The sequence below is a fragment of the Lactuca serriola genome, chromosome 1 (genome assembly GCF_051521515.1).
Source record: "Lactuca serriola cultivar US96UC23 chromosome 1, Lser_US96UC23_V15, whole genome shotgun sequence".
Classification (NCBI taxonomy): domain Eukaryota; kingdom Viridiplantae; phylum Streptophyta; class Magnoliopsida; order Asterales; family Asteraceae; genus Lactuca; species Lactuca serriola.
In genome coordinates, this window is record NC_136408.1 from 10,505,882 (window position 1) to 10,524,915 (window position 19,034).

Genomic DNA, 19,034 nt, shown 5'->3' on the forward strand with positions numbered 1-19,034 from the left:
ATCGAAAATAAGAAAAATCCGTAGCTAATTAGCTACGGATTGGCTACGGAATTCTAACGGTACGGATTAGCTACGGAATATGCTTTCCGTTAGAATTCCGTAGCCAATCCGTAGCTAATTAGCTATGGATTTTTCTTATTTTTGATATTTCGGGCACCAAACGTCGTTTTTTTTTTCTACTTTTTTTTTCACACCTCTATTATACATGATTATCTATATTTTCACCAATTTATAGCTATTAATATCATTCATAAATATGTGTGCACATACACGATCCATTGCTCGTTTTAATGGTTTAACACTATAATGCTTATGAATACGTTCAAAAACATCTCACAAACATGTATACTTACATCATCATCATCATCAGCACCATCATCACCATCACCACCATCACCATCACCATCACCATCATCATCATCACCATCATCACCATCATCATCGTCATCATCACTATCACCACCATCACCATCACCATCACCACCATCATAATCATCATCATCATCATAATCATAATCATCATCACCATCACCATCATCATCATCACCATCATCACCACCACCACCACCACCATCACCATCATCATCACCACCACCACCATCACCATCATCATCACCACCACCATCACCATCACTATCATCATCACCATCATCATCATCATCATCACCATCACCACCATTACCATAGTTTTTCCTTATGGTGACTACAATAGTTTTTCCTTTTTATTTTTGCTCTCAATCCCATATATCGCCTTTCTTTTATGGCATATTTGTTATGATGGAATGAAATCACAAAGAAATGGAACTGATAAGTGATAACTCACTAAATGCAACAGGGGAATACTTGTCTCTTATTCACTAACCTTATCTTCAACCTCATAAATTTAATACAATTCACATTACAATATTTTTTACGTCTTGTTATTCTGATTAGGAATCATGAAATAGTTCTGGAAGCTCAATCACCCTACTAATCTTTGAATCACCATGTTCGGCTTATGAAATTCAAATAAGTCAAAATTTTGTTTTATACATTTGTGTATCTACCATTACATGCCAACTACGAAGGCAACATTAAAGTGTGTTCTATTTTTGTAGGACCATGGTCTCTCAACTGGTGAAGCAAGAACAAATAGAAATTATTGTTTCCAAGGTGAATTAACTTAGGAATTTATATAACATTCTTATGCAATTCCTTTCAAGATGTATATGTTTTGGTTTTCTAAGTGGCATATTTTGAATTTTAAGATTTGAAATATTTATAGATCAACTTTTTATAATTTACTTCATATCCTTTACTTGTAATTGTTTAGGCAAAAGAAATTCATCCGTCTTATTGATAACATTGTGCAGCTTGGATACGAGATGTGTATTCATTTACTGTATTTGATTTTCCACTTTTTTCTTTGAGGGAAACATTTTTAGGATATGTTATTTGGGACAAATGTGTTATTGAATGTGGGACAAATGTGAATTGAATGTGGTATTTGACAAAAAATTGGAACTTTTTAAATTAATTTTTTAAAAAAAAAATAAAACGAGGTTAGCTACGGATATCCGTAGCTATTAAGGTCCGTAGCTATTATGTAGCTATTTGAATCCGTAGCTATTCCGTAGCTATTCAGGTCCGTAGCTATTTAGCTTCGTAGCGATTCCGTAGGAATTCCGTAGCTATTTTTTCCGTAGCTGTTCCGTAGCTACAAAATTTTCCGTAGCTATTCCGTAGCTATAATTTAGCCACGGGCCATTATGCTACAACCATTTTTCCGTAGCAATTCTGTAGCTATCCGCCTATAACTACGGAATAGCTACGAATTGTGCTGTAGCTATTGATCAAGTTTTCTAGTAGTGTGTTAATGTACATTTTTAAGGAATTCAAACTTTTTATTTTTAATTTTTATTGAATTCGTTTATGCAAGAATAACTCTTATTGATAATTGTTTATATGTATTAAAATATTTCCGTAAAAGAACTAATCACTTCTAGAAACTAATTTCTAAAAACCAATTCACACTCGTCGCTTGACATGGGTAAACGACCAGTATATATATATATATATATATATATATATATATATATATATATATATATATATATATATATATATATATATATATATATATATATATATATATATATAATTTTCTTGAGTACAAATTAAAGAAAATAAGCTCTAAATAGTAGCACCTAGTTGTCTTCGATCACATAATTCCCGTCAGACTGCTTGGGGAAAATAAAAATTCTCCATTAGTTAACTCTAACGGCTGTGGCTATCGAAATAGAGAAACCTTATGAGTGATTTTGTCACTCATCTTCTAGACTAATCAAAGTAACAATTTACTGTCTTTAATTACCATTTATACTGCTAATAAATAGCTTAAGAGAAGAAAATACTTCATAGTTCATAATGCTTTTGGTTACCACATCTTATTTAATAAGTATGAAACACTGCTTAAATAGCTTACAAAACAAATAGAAAAGATTACTAAGATAGCCACAAAACAACTAGGCTGCTTAATAATTAAGAAGAATAGATTAAAATGACATACAAAATACGTTTCAGTCAGATACCTCCACTTTCCCTGTTGCACAATTTGACTCTTTCATCTAATACATTCTTAGCAATTAAAGTATATCCATTTTTTATGACACTCATTATTGATATCTTCACATCTGAGATAGCAGTTTGGCCATCATTCCACTGGACTGACACTTCGCCACCAAGGGTTTAGCTTTTGGTGCGATCAATCCTACACCCGCGGTCATGTCAATCATCTCGTTGGTCGGTCTTTCCCACTCGAAGCATTAAATAAGCGTAGCCATCGTCAACTCGATTATAAGCATTCCCAAGTTTTCTCCCGGACACCTCCTCCTTCTAGTCCCAAATGGCATTAGCTTATAGTTATACCCATTTCCCGAACCTTTTAACCCTAGGAATCTTTCTGGCTTAAACTTTTCAGGGTCTTTCCAGTTCTTTGGATCATTTTGTATCGCCCACACGTTCATTGTACCACTTGGGATGTGGTAACCTCCCACCATACAATCCTTTCCAGACTCATGTAACAAGAGTGGATCAGCAGGGTATATACGCATAGTCTTGTTTATCATACAAACGTAGATAATGAAGGTTTGTCAAATCTGATTCATTAACTAGACGATCTTCCCCAACACAATTGTCGATCTCAGTCTGCACTTTCTTTAGAGCTTCAGGATTGTTTAGCAAAAGCGATAACATCCATTCCATTGTTACACTCGATGTATTGCTTCCTGCTGATATTACCATAAAATCAGTAAACTTAGCCATATTATATAATCTAAAAAAAATAATAAATAAATATATAAATACAGAATGCTTGAATTGCATTTTGGAGGTGGAATTGTAATGTTAAAAAGAATAAAAACGATGTATATTATCAGTAAGTAGCTAGACTTTGATATAAAATTATTTTCTTTTGCTAAATTGCTATTAATGTTGTATATATAATAGAAATAATAGTATTAAAACGTTTCTACTCATTTTTGTTGCGTTCCCAAGACCATATAAATCGTGTTTGAAATGCTATATATAATTGGTTCCTTGTCCGTGGACTTACTTTGCATTGACCATAAATAACATTAAAAAATCTAATTTTAATGAGTACCTGCAATAATCCCTTGATAACTTTTTCGCTGTGATTTTCAGGTTCTTTTTGTTGCGACATCAGTAGAAATTCAATCAAAATTTTCTTCTGATCATCGTAGCTACCACCCTCCGCCTCCACCACGGTTTTTCTCCGGAGTTCTTCTATCAAATCTTGCATTAACGCATGCCAATTTTCATTTAACGCCACCATTTCCTTCTCTAAGTGTTTCCCTCCCACCAATTCCACCATGGCAAATAGTAAGACACATGGGTCGCCCCCATCACAATAAACAACTCCTGGACAAGCTCCATAAACCGCCCAGCCTCTCCCCCTTCAACATCACATCTCCTCCCGGCAATCGTCATCATCACCACATTCAACACCACCTCAAATAACATCGACTTCATCTCCGTCATCCCGTCCCTTACTACTCTCGGGTGCATAACATCTTAACCAGGTGGTGCACCTCTTCTGCACGAATGGCGCTAAGGGTTCGTACCTGGTAAGATGACAAAAGCTCATGGATGACGACACGACAGAGGCTACGCCAGTTATCATTATGGCTTGACCAATTAATGGTGGTGTAGTCCAACCCAAGGTGTTTTCCGGCAAGCAGACGGGGACGGTTGGCGAAAGTAAGGTCGTTTGTGGTGAGGCATTCCTGCACCACTTCCGTAAACGAAACTAAGAAAACCTGGCGGGCGTCCAAACGAAGCAATGAAGCATGAGCATCGGACCATGGCGGGCGGAGAGTTTACCTATGGCTCGGTAGAGCGGCCGGCTTCTCAGCTGGTAAAGATGACCCACAATTGGTAAACATGGGAAGGGGCTTGATGGTAAATTGATGATTTTCCCTAGGGCAACTTTCTTAATCCATATTACGGCAACGATTGAGAAAATTATAAAAAATATTGGCTCCATATTTATTCAAGGCTTAATTTGTTGTATATTATTCTCGTCCAAATGCTACCACATAACATATTTATAGTGAGAGCATGGACAGAAATTAATGCTTCCACATAGGCATACGCATGATTTACGTTGAAACATCGTACCGGTCTCCATATATAGGCATCAAATCAATATATAACAGGGCCCATATATAATATTGCGTGGTCTTAAAATGAAAACATTTATCTCAAAAAAATCATGTTATCTTTTGTAAATCAGTCAAACTTAAGAGTCTCCCCACCTTACGCTCGTGTCAGTGTCACGTTACTTAATCAACAATGATGAGTTTGAATTAGAAGAAATTGTTCATATGATGGGTATATGATGGATAGGTACCAAGAGAAAAAGAAAAAGACTTCTTCAAATGCATCAAGATTCAACCAAACATATATGAAATGCATAAAATGGCATCAATAAGCAATACAACTTTAATTAAAGTGAACCATTCGCATTTGAGAAAGACAAATTACCTAAAAAAAACAAGAAAAACATGGGAAGATAAGCAAAAGGCACCCTAGGAAAAGCCAAAGGTGGATGAATGAAAAAAATATATCAATGGAAGTTTTTATACAAAGCACCAACCACCTTTTAAGAGAGAAGCTTCAAATGATTTTAATGTTGAAGGTGAACATTAAGAAAAAAAAATCCTTGTTAGTCTTGTTTTTGTATCATGTTTTAGTTTCATTTTTTATTTTAACTAGTGTAGGTACCCATACTTTGCATAGGTTAGATGTGAATTATATAGCAAAAGCATACAACATAATTTTATTATAAAAAAATGGAACATGATCAAAGAAAGTAAAATGCGTTTTAGATAAGAACATAACACATAACATTAAAAGCATATCCATCCTGTCCCAACAATTATTTTATGTTTGTCCATCGGCTAGTGAAAAGTCAAGAGTTTTCTTATAATCTGCATAAAAGAATACATTAGCTTTTTCCATTTCCATTTTAATCTATCGAAACATCCACAATGTTAAAAAAAAAGCTAGAAAGGAAGAAATCCAAACCTCTTCAACAGTGATAATAGCCTTGCTATGCCGCCAAAACCAATAAATCACCAGATTTTGATACTTTTATCCTTCTAAGATATCTCTGTCTTTCAATGCAATATTGCAAAACTCATTTAATAGAATAGAAACCAATACTTCTTACTATTTAAATTCCAAATTATTTGACAAAGGTACATACCAAACAAAAACATTAAATTGAAATGCATTCTGTGAAGCAAACATATGATAATTAATAAAGTTGAATTTATTAAGATTTAAACATCCCTTAAAGTATTGGTTATAATAAAATTAGTTAAGGAATAAAGTAGTTGATTTCATTGGAATAAAAATATTAGTATAGACCATGTTTCACTGCTTATGAAATGAAACCCCTTTCTCTTTGTTAATATATATTATTATAGTTTTTACCTATTAATATTAAGTTAATAATATATTTCTATTACAATATTATTTATAAATATTAGCACATAATTATCAAATATATACAGATCAATATGCTTATGATCAAATTCTTTTACATATAAATCAGGGGTAATTCGGTAAATTGCATTCTTTATTTTATTATTTCAAGATTCCCATATACATTGCTATTAACTATCAAAAACTTTATATTTTATGAAAATCAAAAAACAACTTAACAACATATTTTTTTTCCTTAGTGAGATGTGTAAGAAAGGCATTTACTAGTGATATCTCTTCATAAGCACAACCTAATAAAGTTTGATAGAGTTTTGAAAGCATCATCGATGGGAAAAAAAACAAAACAAAGTTTTTTTTTTTTTCAATTTCTTGTACACATTAAGTATGTTATTTGCTGATTGTATTTTTTGGAACATTTTTTTCAATTTCAAACACTTTTAAAGCATGAATGGTCATTTTACCTCTCTACCAATAATTTCAATTGATAGTACAGTGAAAAGCCATGGTAGTGCCCAAAAATAGCAGCCGAGGTCTTATACATAACAATAGCAACCATAAGCAGCAAGCATGAATAATTAAACAATTTGTACTATATATAAAAGATAGAAGATCAATTGTTAATCTATTTCTTGAAACTGGAAGATAAAAAAACATACCTTATCAGCCACCAGATCCAAAAATGCATGAAAGGAAGTATCTAAGTTCATCTACAATAAAAATAAAACAAAGATTCATTGGTTTGTAAAATGAAAAGATTTAAAACTGCAACAATCAATATATATTTCTCAACAATTTCAGTCGAATTAACACGCAACAGCTAGACACATCTTTTAAAGTTGTAGCTGGGAATTCTATGTTAGGAAGGTGTTTCATCCGATTTTCCTTCATGATTTTGAAATTTCATTAGCCTTTACAACTACAATGCGTTTAATGTATTGCACAAATTTGAATTTCTACAAATACCTACATGAAAAAGAACTCCCAAAATCCAACAAATTCTTAAATTCAACTTCATTTTGGTTTTGGTTATAGGTTATCTTTCAGTTCAATTGATAGAGATACCTTGCCCAAGCCCCACCAACATGTAGTCGACCCAGATGATGAGTATTCTTCCATTTAGAAAAATCAAAATTAGTAAAAAGTCAAGTTTCCCTAAAAACTCATAGTTGAACAAAATTATTAAGGATTCTCATGTTTCCAATTGAGCGACAAAGATTAAGTCATTCCTAACAACTAACTTGAAATACCACATATTTCATGGGAGAAAGAGTCAATTGTTGGAGTTTTCTTGTTCCTATAGCTAATCTAACCATGAAATAATCATAGTACAAGGTCAAATCAACCATCGTTGTATCAGAGAACACATAAATGAATATTCGTCACAACCAATTTATGACGATTTATATTACACATTTTGAAATGATTCAAATGAGGTATCAGAGAGTGCAGTTCCGAAATTAACTCGATTAGTTCCTACTTTCGGATCACACACACAGAAGCAGACGAATTTTACCTTATGATGGTGCGGTATAACGCTACCATTTATTGGCTCTGATGGTAGTGGTCAGATGACTTGAGAGAGAGAGAGAGAGAGAGAGTAACCTGAGAATTGAGAGCAGAAGATCAAGGGTAATATGACGAATCAAATGCCCTATTAGGATTTGGGGAAGAAGGCGTTGTCAACAATCATGCTCTGTATTGCATTCACCCCTATCTGACACCATCGCTCCTCGTATCTTCTTCTGCCATACATAAAAAAAAAACAGTCAATAATCGAAGAGTCCAGACGAACTTTTAACATCATCTCGGTGGGGAATTTTTTGAAGAAAAAGAAACAGACGCTACAAATTGAACATATGCGTTTTCCCTAATCACTTTTGAATGTTCATGGTTTTCTTCTCCATCCGACTGTTATGTAGAAGAGAGTAGTAGCGGTGGTGGAAAGCGTGTGTACTTGGGTGGTATGCCAACTCGTTAACGGTGAAGCTCTTCTCGATGTTTTTGTAGAAGACGACACGTATCTTTGAGCGGGTAAAACTGGGGTGGAGGCGGTAACCATGGTTGATTAAGTAAACCCGATGAACTGTACCTAGGGTCAGGTACTGTTCCTAACTTTCATTTCCTTAATATATATATATATATATATATATATATATATATATATATATAAATTGGCTTTATGTTTTATTTTTCTTGTTTTATCTTAATAATGTATTGTTTTTCAAATGCTAAATTATTTCTATTTTTAATATTCTTGTGTTTATTAGGAAAAAACTACTAAGGAGTGAGAGTGAAAGTTGATTATTTCTATTTTTATTAATTTTTTATTTATTTATCAAAGTATAGTCTTTTAATTTTATTTTAAAAAAATAAAATAATGTGAAGTGACTATTTCTTAAGATTTGAGGTGTGAGAGTGAGAGTGAAAGGAAAATGGATGGCACCAACGTAGCAAAGTAAAAATGACAGATGTTTTCTAAACGGAAGTAGTGTAAGTATTTGTAAAAACTTGACAATCATCTTATATTTCTTCAAAAACAAAAATTAGAGTTAATTCACATCGAATGTAACAACACATGTTTAACGATATTAAAATTTTACACACCGTTCCATCCGGATCATCTACCAAATCAACTCTGATTTTTAACAAGTTACAATGCAAAACGAAGGACAAATATAATGATTATTATTTTTAGGATTTAATGTAACGTTACGTGATTAATGTAGCTTTTTTATTTTCCATCATGGTAATGTAACTTTTATTTGTTTTATTAATAAACATTTTATTTTTTTAGCAAATTGTTATTAAAATAATGTATTAAAAAAGTTATACAAATGATGTGTACGTACCTAAAAACCTTATGATTATTATATTATTCTCTTTTTGTTTACATTTTTAATAGAGATTTAATAAAAAAACTGTTGTTATTTTTTATTTTATAAATTATTTAAAATATTTAATGTCATCTAATTATTTTGTTATTATTTTTAGTTTTTTTTTTAACTTTCATTTTTATGATAAAAAACTATTAATTTTTAAACCTCTCTTTGAATAGCTTATTTAGGGTTGTTGTTCTTTTAATAATTTGTTCATCTACATTTTTTAATGTTGTTGATACACGGATTTAGATAAAATCATATATATATATATATATATATATATATATATATATATATATATATATATATATATATATATATATATATATATATATATATATATATACACCGAATACAACTATATCATTTTATCGGAAATTATTCATGTACATATTTTTTAGACTTTCAAATATCTAATGTTATATTTGAAATAATATATTTGTGGAGTCATTATAGGGCATCGGGTACTCTTCGTTCAATGATACTTTTACGTAATAACAACTATAAACAATCCCAATTGCAATATAAATGTATTGATGTCTAAGTGGCGGATATGATTGAAATGGTAAGTATGGAATACTATATGTTATGTTTAACCTAAGTAATATAACATTGTATTTGGAAGAAATATGATACCCATTTTGGCACTTAACCAATATTGATTAGGTGCCGGTATATCTATCCAAAAAAAAAATTCAACTAGTTTTATAAGTTAACAAAATATTCACTTCTAAACATGATATTGTATTCTTCTATGGAACTTGCTTAACTCTTGAGTCGAGTTAAAGCTAACTGTGGATCAATCATTTTCATCATTATTGAGACAAACACTTATCACCTTAAAACCATAATTTCCATGAGGTTTCACATCTTGTATTTGCATAATGTAAGGATTAAATAACTTTAGAAATTGTTAATGTATAGAAGTGAATATTTTGATTTATTCTCAAAGTGGAAAATATTGTCTCGCAAGTTCCTTGTGATAGGTTTTATAAGATATAATTCAATGCATGAGATGAAATAACTTAACCCTTAAGTTCACATGTAACCTATTTGAATCTAAGTTTTCTCTATTGATAGTAATAATCTATGAATATCACGAACTGTAAGGTAAGACTACAATAATCAAAATTCATATAGGGTTAGGGTTTACATACCTTTTAATTATTATAGTAATAATCAAATCAAATTCTTTCTTCAAAAACCTTTGAATGCAAGCAACACAATCTTCATGTCTCTAATGGTTTGTATCTGAACCCTAACAATTAGAAGACTTGAGGAGAGAGGAAAGGGAGAGTGATTTTTTAGCTCTTAGCTTGTGCAAAGGAGTGGATGAAAACAAGGCTCCAAAGGGTCCTATTTATAGCTGATACAAGCAGCCTTGGCAACCCTAATTCGAATATAATATTAATATTTCAAAATAGGTAATTATCAAACTCTTTAATTATCTATAGGGATTATTGTCGAAACCCTAAGAGGCTCCCCTCAAAGCTGTCCGCTCCTGGGAAGGTTTTGGAACCTCTCTTGTTCAATGATTGAGTAATTACAGCTTAAGTCCATACACTCTTAATTGATCAAATTAATTCCAATTAATTTTTGATTAATTATTAGTTTAATAATTCTATTTATAATTAATATATTAATCTCATAATATATTAACAAATTGTATACTACTATTTATTAATCACATAATAAATCAATAAATCAATCTCTCTCTCCAAAAGTCATTATACTTAATTACTAGTTTTGAGGGCAAGCCAAAAAGACTTTACTTTTAATGTAAGTATATACCAATTAAGTTATTCGCTTAGACACCTTAACTCAATAGTCTCCCTGTAACACCCGTGTTTTAGATTTGGTTAAACTTACTTTTATCAAGGACCAAAGATGGAGTTATGGACACAAATACATGCCATGATATGGTGCCAGGAAGCCCACAACATGGCAATGATTAAAAGGAACACATGTTTTTAGTAAGTGTCACAATGTGTTTAACACCCGTTTCAGGTATGAGTCAATTCATTTAAATTTTATAAATTTATTCTTGGGCTACCACGACGTAGACTTATTTTCTTGACCGCATTTTAATTGACTCGTCACGGTGCGGCAATCGATATTGAAGAAACCCTAATCCGTGGGATTTGGTCCCTATTTAAAGGACTTTATGGCTAGGGTTTTAGCCTCCATTACCCTCTCAAGACCTGAAATCGTAACCCTCGCCTCCTTTGTGTGATATTGAGCTTTTTATGGTGTTTGGTTACATTTTGAAGAAAGGAGAAAAAGGTGCTAGCCCAAAGATCAACCAAAAACTCCTCCCTATCTTTAAAATCACTATGCGGACCATTTTTAAGTCCTCAAGTCTCCATTTTGAAGATTCTTTAGTTGTAGATATAGCTTTCTTAGCTTATTTTGGTCCATAAGTGATGTTTGGTTGATATGATGTGATAAAGGTTGCAACTTTATGACTTTCCTAAGTCCTAAGAGCAATATATCTTGTGGATCTAGATTTTGGTTGAGATATTTAGCCTTGTATGAGTTTTGGTCACCTTTTTTCTCACTTTGACCTAAAATGAAATCTAGACATACACTAGACATGTATGTCTATAAAGCACCCATCTTTATGATAGATCTTGTATTTGAAACCCTTCTAGAGTTGGTTTGGTTATTGACTTTGAGGAAAAGTGCTTAATGGTTAACCATGCCATGAGTTTTGCTCTTGTTAGACCTTGGTTTGGAGATCTTGTCTTATTGAAGTGTCTTAATGGATAAAGTTGGAAACTTTATCCATTAAGGCGTTGAAAAGGAGTAGATCTAGATTTTTAAGCCTTTAATTTTGAGTTAAAAACATCTTAACTCGATAAAGCTAATCAGACTACTCGTCATGACATACCACTTGGCCGCCACGACGTGACGAGAAAGGATCAGTCGATTGTTTGGTCATTTTATGCCCACGTCGTGGCCAATGAAGACCACGAAGTGGAGGCCAACTATGTTTGACTTCGCCTTTGATTTGGGTTGACTTTTGGTCAATGCCTTAGCTTTGGAAGGTATACAAAGAGTTACATTGTATTACTATCTAGGTGTGGTGTTGCACTTGTCTTGATTAGCAGTGAAAACAACAACAGTTGATTATAGTTTGATGGGTGAGTTCCTTCACTGTACTCGTAAGTCGAAGGCACCAATGTCGTTACACCGGATTATGTTTGTAGGATGATAGTTGTCTTTGTGACATTTACTGCTACGTCTGTATATTCTTGTTACCTTTGTGACTCTTGCTTGTGTATACACACACATACACACACACACACACACACACACACACACATATATATATATATATATATATATATATATATATATATATATATATATATATATATATGGTCCTAGTGGTATGTATTGTTTTGAGGTTTTAGTCCAAACCATGATTTTTTTGGCTTTGTGGTCCTTTTGAACTAGTTTGTATGTGAAAATAGTCCCTCCGAAAATTGAAATGACTATAATACCCTTGGGGTATTAATTTTTCATTGTTATAAAATTTAATATTTATTTATTTATTTTAACAATTAAAAAATAATAGAGGACCCAACTCTCTCTCTCTCTCTCTCTTTCTCTCTCTCTTTCTTTCTCTCTCTCTCTCTCTCTCTCTCTCTCTCTCTCTCTCTCCCTCTCTCTCTCTCCTAATTGTCTTCTTCCTCAAGAAAACCCACACAATTTCACATATAGATACATATTGTAGTTACACACATACACACACACACACACTAAATGATACCTCCGTCCACTACTATCTTTCTTATCTGTTCGACTCCCACCCCCTCCCTTATATTCTCCCTCCCCCTTTCTCTCTCTCTCTCTCTCTAACTCTCACATTCTTTGCTTCCCTATTTTTTTTATATCATTTCAACACTGAAAAGCCTCTGAAATATGAGGAATTTACTGGGTTTTTTAGGATCGATATGTTCGGTCTAAAGGCCGATCCATCCGAAGAACGCTTGTAGGTTTTAGGTTTCTAAACTATTTGTCTAAATTTCCAGAAGAAAGTTAAAGAAAACAGCGAAGGAGATTCAAAGAAGTTTTGTGTTTTTCATGGCTGATAGTAACGAAATCAACGCAAATGAATCCAAGGTATTTTTATTTTCTGATCTGTTTTCTTTGCCCCTCGTTCTTTTCTTTATTATTTTCATCCCAAAATAGTTAATTTTCATTTCATGTGTTCAGGTGGCAATTTATAGTTCTGATTCACCTCATGAGTGTGTATGTATGTCTGTTAAGAAAGTAAACGAGAAACAAGGGACTATCCCTGTTTTTACCTATATGTTTTGGTCGGAAAAAAAAACACATCCGCCTCCCTTCTTAAAATCGAAATGCTAGGTCTAATCGAGGTGAAAAATGAATTGAAAAACTAAGAAATTTGGTTTAAAGAGAGATGAACAATACTTCTTTAATCAAAGGTATGTGTTCTTATTTGCAGCAAAAAACAAAGTGTAAATAGGGGAGTACTACTTGATTGTGATAATAAAGGTTGATTCTTTTATACCTTCAAGGGTTTATCAGATGAAGTTTTTCCACATCCACAAAGGTTCAATATTTTCAACAATCTATAACACCTACCGGCATATGCAAGCACAGTTTCAGTAAATAAAGAACATCCACTAATGTTGACCATAAATCTTCGTATAGATTGCTTCTTCCATGACTGGTGTTATCCAAAATATGAAATTGGGGCTTATAAACTTCATATTCTTGCATTAATGGGTAATGCCATGTACCAATTTGAGTGTACGTGTGTATTTTTCTGAGGAAGAAGATGATCGATCAGGTGAAGAAGAAAAATAAAAGGATAGATTTGGGGATGGGTCTTGTAGAGAGAGAGAGAGAGAGAGAGAGGCGGGTCCTATATTATTTTTTAATTGTTAAAATAAATAAATAAATATTAAATGAAAGAAAAATGAAAAATAAATACCCCAAGGGTATTTAGTCATTTCAATTTTTGGAGGGACTATTTTCACATATAAACTAGTCCAAAAGGACCACAAAGCCAAAAAATTCATGGTTTAGACTAAAACCCTAAAAAATTAAATATCACAAGGACCATTTTTGCAATTTGTCTTATATGTTTGTGGGAGTGGTACTTTGGGGAAGCTCACTAAGTTTTGTGCTTACAACTTTATGTTTATGATTTCAGGTACTTCTAGTTCGAAAGGGAATGACACGACATGATCGCATCGTATCTACCAACATTCTGCATTTTATGACATGATTTGTCCTATGATAATTATTTTATACATTAACACGTTCTAATAGGATTCAAATGAATGAATGATGTTTCTTTTGGCTTATAAAATGAAATTTTCACTTAGTAATTTTTGGGACATTACAAGTCGGTATCAGAGTCTTGGTTTGAGGGATTCGGGCACACTCTCAGGTGTGTTTGAACTCAAACTGAGGAATTGGTAATTTTTTACAAGAAAATGGATTTTTCATAAATATATTTTTTAAAGAAAATGGTATGATGTGTGCAATCAGCCGAGCTCATGCAAGTATTTTCCAAAATACTCATACATGTTTATATTTCTGTATATGCATATGTATATAGCATGCTAGATTAGGGCTAAGAATCTGCTCATAATTTCATAGTAAGATGCTTGGAGCGATGCCTTTGTGTGCCAGTTGTATGAACCCTTAGAACTGCATGCTAGTATGGATTTCAAATGATTAGATAGAGTGGCCTGGTTTAGTAGTGATCTAGTTTAGAACTTAATACTTAAGTGTTGCTTGCTTTGTGTTTATAGGGACTCCACTGGTGTCGACTAATTATTAAGTGAATACATTAAACTACATGTTATGGAGATTAGATAGTTCTCGAAGGTTGGATTCAAATCTATTGTGCAACTCTAAGTGCAACCGTTATAGAGGGGGGCCTAGCATTCGAAAATTATATAGTGCTAGTAACATGTAGTTGTAATCGTGAGATGGTGGAAGGCACTGGATGGGAGGCTCTTCAGCAGTTGATGGAAAAAAGTAGGGGTAAAGAAACACTAGGGAAGCTCAGGAAATGTTTTAGTACGTAGGACGCTCTTTATTATAAGTAGGGTAATTGATATTGGGGAAGCGACTAAGAGGATTTAAGACCGTCCTTGGGAGTTAAGGATGTTTAGTTAGAATCCAAACCCAAAAATTAGGGTTTGCACCATGACCACTTACGCCTAGTGTACCTGGGGTTACGCCCAACGTATCCATGCCGCTTCCAAAAATTACAAAATGTCACTAAGGGATAAAATGTAGTTAATTCTCATATTAAGGGTTAAAAGTGGAAATACCTTAATATCAAGATGTTACAAAAATAACATGTTTTATTAATATATATTTGTTTTTTATATTTATTTAAAAAACAAAAAGAAAATATGATATCGAAAATAGAGGGTGTTATAACAAACATGTTATAACATGTTGTCCGTTTCTTCTAATTGGTGTTATAACGCAGACATGGCATGTGAGGTGACATTTTTTTGGTGCTTTAACATGCTATAACATGTTGCCCATACCCACCGGTCTTAAGGCAAACCATTACAAACACAAGGTCTTTTAAATGTCAACTTATGTTCTCAATGACTTAAATACATGTCGAAATACGTAGTTTAAGTATGGGTACAAAAACTAAAAAGTACATATTTACATAGAGGTGAGTTAGGTACTGAAATGGGATCGAACTCGTACCGAATCCAAAGGTACCAAAACTGATTTGAGAAATTTGTAGGAATGAAATACCAAACCATAAGGTGCTATACAATACCAGTTCAGTTTGGGTCCGATACTGGTACAATGGTACAACCAATCTCTAACTAGTATCGATTTTACAAAGTACAACTTACAAAGCCAAAAGTACATGCACATTTAAATTAAAAGAACTTAATAAACAACTAAAAGAAAGTTGAAAAAACATAAACCGAAACAATTGTGATGGTTTTATCATAAGTAGCAAAAGTTTTAAAGTGTTACGACGTTGGAAAGAAAATTACCAACAAATTAAAAATCAGTACCTCCATTTCGGTTTGGTATCATTTTATTATCTGAGAACCGATGGTACCGGTCCCACAAGTAACAAGAACGAAATGTGTAATAATTAAGGAATAGATCATCGAACCGCTTGTGCTTATGCGGTGAGGTCCGGGAAAATCGGTTCAAAGGCTCAACCCTATATTTATATGTATTTATGAGTGAAAATATATATAAATACACCTATATGTATTTATGAATACAACTTAAAGAAAATAAGATCTAAATACTAGCACCTGATTGTTTTGGATCACATAATTCCCATCATACAGTGCTTGGGGAAAAAAAAGAAATTAAATATCCTTCTATATTTTGTTCCTACCAATCCTCCTACCTATTTAAATGATGACATGTGTCTTATTAGTATCCTAAAATATCATTAAATTTCATTAAATAAGCATCAAATGTTACACATGTCACAATTTTATTGGGTGGGAGGATATGTAGTAATAAAAAGTAGGAGGATATTTAATTTCTCGGGAAAAAAAATTCTCCATTAGTTAACTCTAATGGCCGTAATGATTGCTATCAAAATAGAGAAACCTTATGGAGATTCTGTCACTCATCTTCTAGACTAATCAATGTAACAATGTACTCTTTTTAATTACCTTTTATACCGCTATTAAATAGCTTATGGGAAGAGAAGAATTCGTAACGTTTTAGGTTGCCACATCATATTTAATATGAAACAATGCTTAAATAGCTTACAAAAGAAACACTAAAGATTAAATTTAAGCTACAAACATAGCCACAAAACAACTAGATTGCTTAATAATTAAGAAGAATACATTAAATTGACCTAAAAATTTCAACCAGGTACGCGCGTCCACTCTACCTGTTGCACCCTTCGACTCTTTCATATACTACATCCTTAGGCAATTAAAATATATTCTTTTATAATGACACTCATAATTGATATCTTCACATGTGAGATAGCAGTTTGGCCATCACTCCACGGGACTGACATTTCGCCACCAAGGGTTTAGCTTTTGGTGCGATCAATCCTACTCCTGCGGTCATGTCAATCATCTCGTTACTCGGTCTTTCCCACTCGAAGCATTGAATAAGCGTAGCCATTGTCAACCCGATCATACGCATTCCCAAGTTTTCTCCTGGACACCTCCTCCTTCCAGTCCCAAATGGCATTAGCTTATAGGTATACCCATTTCCCGAACCTTTTAACCCTAGAAATCTTTCTGGATTAAACTTTGTAGGGTCTTTCCAGTTCTTTGGATCATTTTGTATCGCCCACACGTTCATCAGTAGCATTGTACCACTTGGGATGTGGTAACCTCCCACCATACAATCCTTTGCAGACTCATGTAACAAGAGTGGAGCAGCAGGGTATATACGCATAGTCTCGTTTATTATACAACGAAGATAAGGAAGGTTGGTCAAATCTGATTCGTTAACTAGACGATCTTCCCCAACACAATTGTCAATCTCAGTCTGCACTTTCTTTAGAGCTTCAGGATTATTTAACAAAAGCGATAACATCCATTCCATTGTTACACTCGATGTATTGCTTCCTGCTGATATTAGTACCTATCACACATGAAAATGATCAGGAAACTTAACCATATTATATAACTAAAAAAAACTGAATGTTTGAATTTCAATTTCGAAGTGGAATTAGTTATAATATTAACAAGAATTAAAACGATATTATCAGTAGACTATGATATAAAATTATTTTCTTTTGCTAAATTGCTAGTGTATTACTCGAAACAATAGTATTAAAATGTTTCCTCTCATCTTTATCGTGTTCCCAATACCATGCATGTAAGGTATGTTCTAATTTTAATGAGTACCTGCAATAATCCCTTGATAACTTCATCGCTGTGATTTTCAGGTTCTTTTTGTTGCGACATCAGTAGATATTCAATCAAATTTTTCTTCTCATCGGAGCTACCACCCTCCGCCTCCACCACGGTTTTTCTCCTCTGCTCTTCTATCAAATCTTGCATTAACGCATGCCACTTTTCATTTAACGTCACCATTTCCTTCTCTAAGTGTTTCCCTCCCACCCACTTCCACCATGGCAAATAGTCGGACACATGGGTCGCCCCCATCACAATAAACAACTCCTGGACAAGCTCCATAAACCGCCCAGCCTCTCCCCCTTCAACATCACACCTCCTCCCGGCAATCGTCATCATCACCACATTCAACACCACCTCAAATAACACCGACTTCATCTCCATCATCCCGTCCCTTACTACTCTAGGGTACATGACATTCTTAACCAGGTGGTGCACCACTTCTACACGAATGGCGCTAAGGGTTCGTACCTGGCAAGATGACAAAAGCTCATGGCTGACCACGCGGCGGAGGCTACGCCAGTTATCATTATGGCTTGACCAATTAATGGTGGTGTAGTCCAACCCAAGGTGTTTTCCGGCAAGCAGACGGGGACGGTTGGCGAAAGTAAGGTCGTTGGTGGTGAGGCATTCCTCCACCACTTCCGGAGACGAAACTAAGAAAACCCGGCGGGCGCCCAAGCGAAGCATGAGCATCGGACCATGGTGGGCGGAGAGTTTACCTAAGGCTCGGTAGAGCGACCGCCTTCTCAGCAGGTAAAGATGACCCACGATTGGTAAACATGGGAAGGGGCTCGGTGGTAAATTTCTTATTTTCCCTAGGGCAACTTTCGTAATCCATATCACGAAAATGATTGAGAAAAATATATAAAATATTGGCTCCATATTTATTCAGGTTTTAATTTCTTGTATGAGTCTCATCCCAATGCTACCACATATATTTATAGTGAGATCATGGACAGGAGTCTACCACATAGATATAAACACGTGATTTACCTTTGAAACTTCGTACCATACATGTCTGAATATATCGACATCTAATCAATATATATATATATATATATATATATATATATATATATATATATATATATATATATATATATATATATATATATATATAACAGGTCCCATGCTGGGTGGACTTAAAAAAAAACATTTAACTCAAATAAATCATGTTATTTCATTTGCAAATCAATCGAACTCAAGGGGACGGACTATCCTCATCGTAACAATGCAATGGGGTGAGCTGGCACCATAGGGACCA

General features: G+C 33.6%; 1 protein-coding gene and 1 pseudogene across 1 annotated transcript; both read right to left on the reverse strand.

The window, feature by feature from the left end:
* Positions 1 to 2,516: 2,516 nt before the first annotated feature.
* Positions 2,517 to 4,550, reverse strand: LOC145067475 (cytochrome P450 81Q32-like; annotated as a pseudogene).
* Positions 4,551 to 16,619: 12,069 nt separating this feature from the next.
* On the reverse strand, positions 16,620 to 18,661 carry LOC145067479 (cytochrome P450 81Q32-like). Its single transcript, XM_079014615.1, has 2 exons — positions 17,759 to 18,661; positions 16,620 to 17,492 (listed from the first exon to the last, which is right to left on the reverse strand). The coding sequence occupies exons 1-2, from the start codon at positions 18,650 to 18,652 to the stop codon at positions 16,869 to 16,871; spliced, it is 1,518 nt and encodes a 505-aa protein (XP_078870741.1). The 5' UTR covers positions 18,653 to 18,661; the 3' UTR covers positions 16,620 to 16,868.
* Between the last annotated feature and the right edge of the window lie 373 nt (positions 18,662 to 19,034).

What these genes read in the sequence shown, in the direction of transcription:
- LOC145067479 (XM_079014615.1), bottom strand. Translation starts at nt 18,652, where the DNA reads ATGGAGCCAATATTTTATATATTTTTCTCAATCATTTTCGTGATATGG. An exon ending in TTATCAAGGGATTATTGCAG is followed by an intron (nt 17,493 to 17,758) that starts GTACTCATTAAA and finishes CATGTGTGATAG; the next exon opens with GTACTAATATCAGCAGGAAG.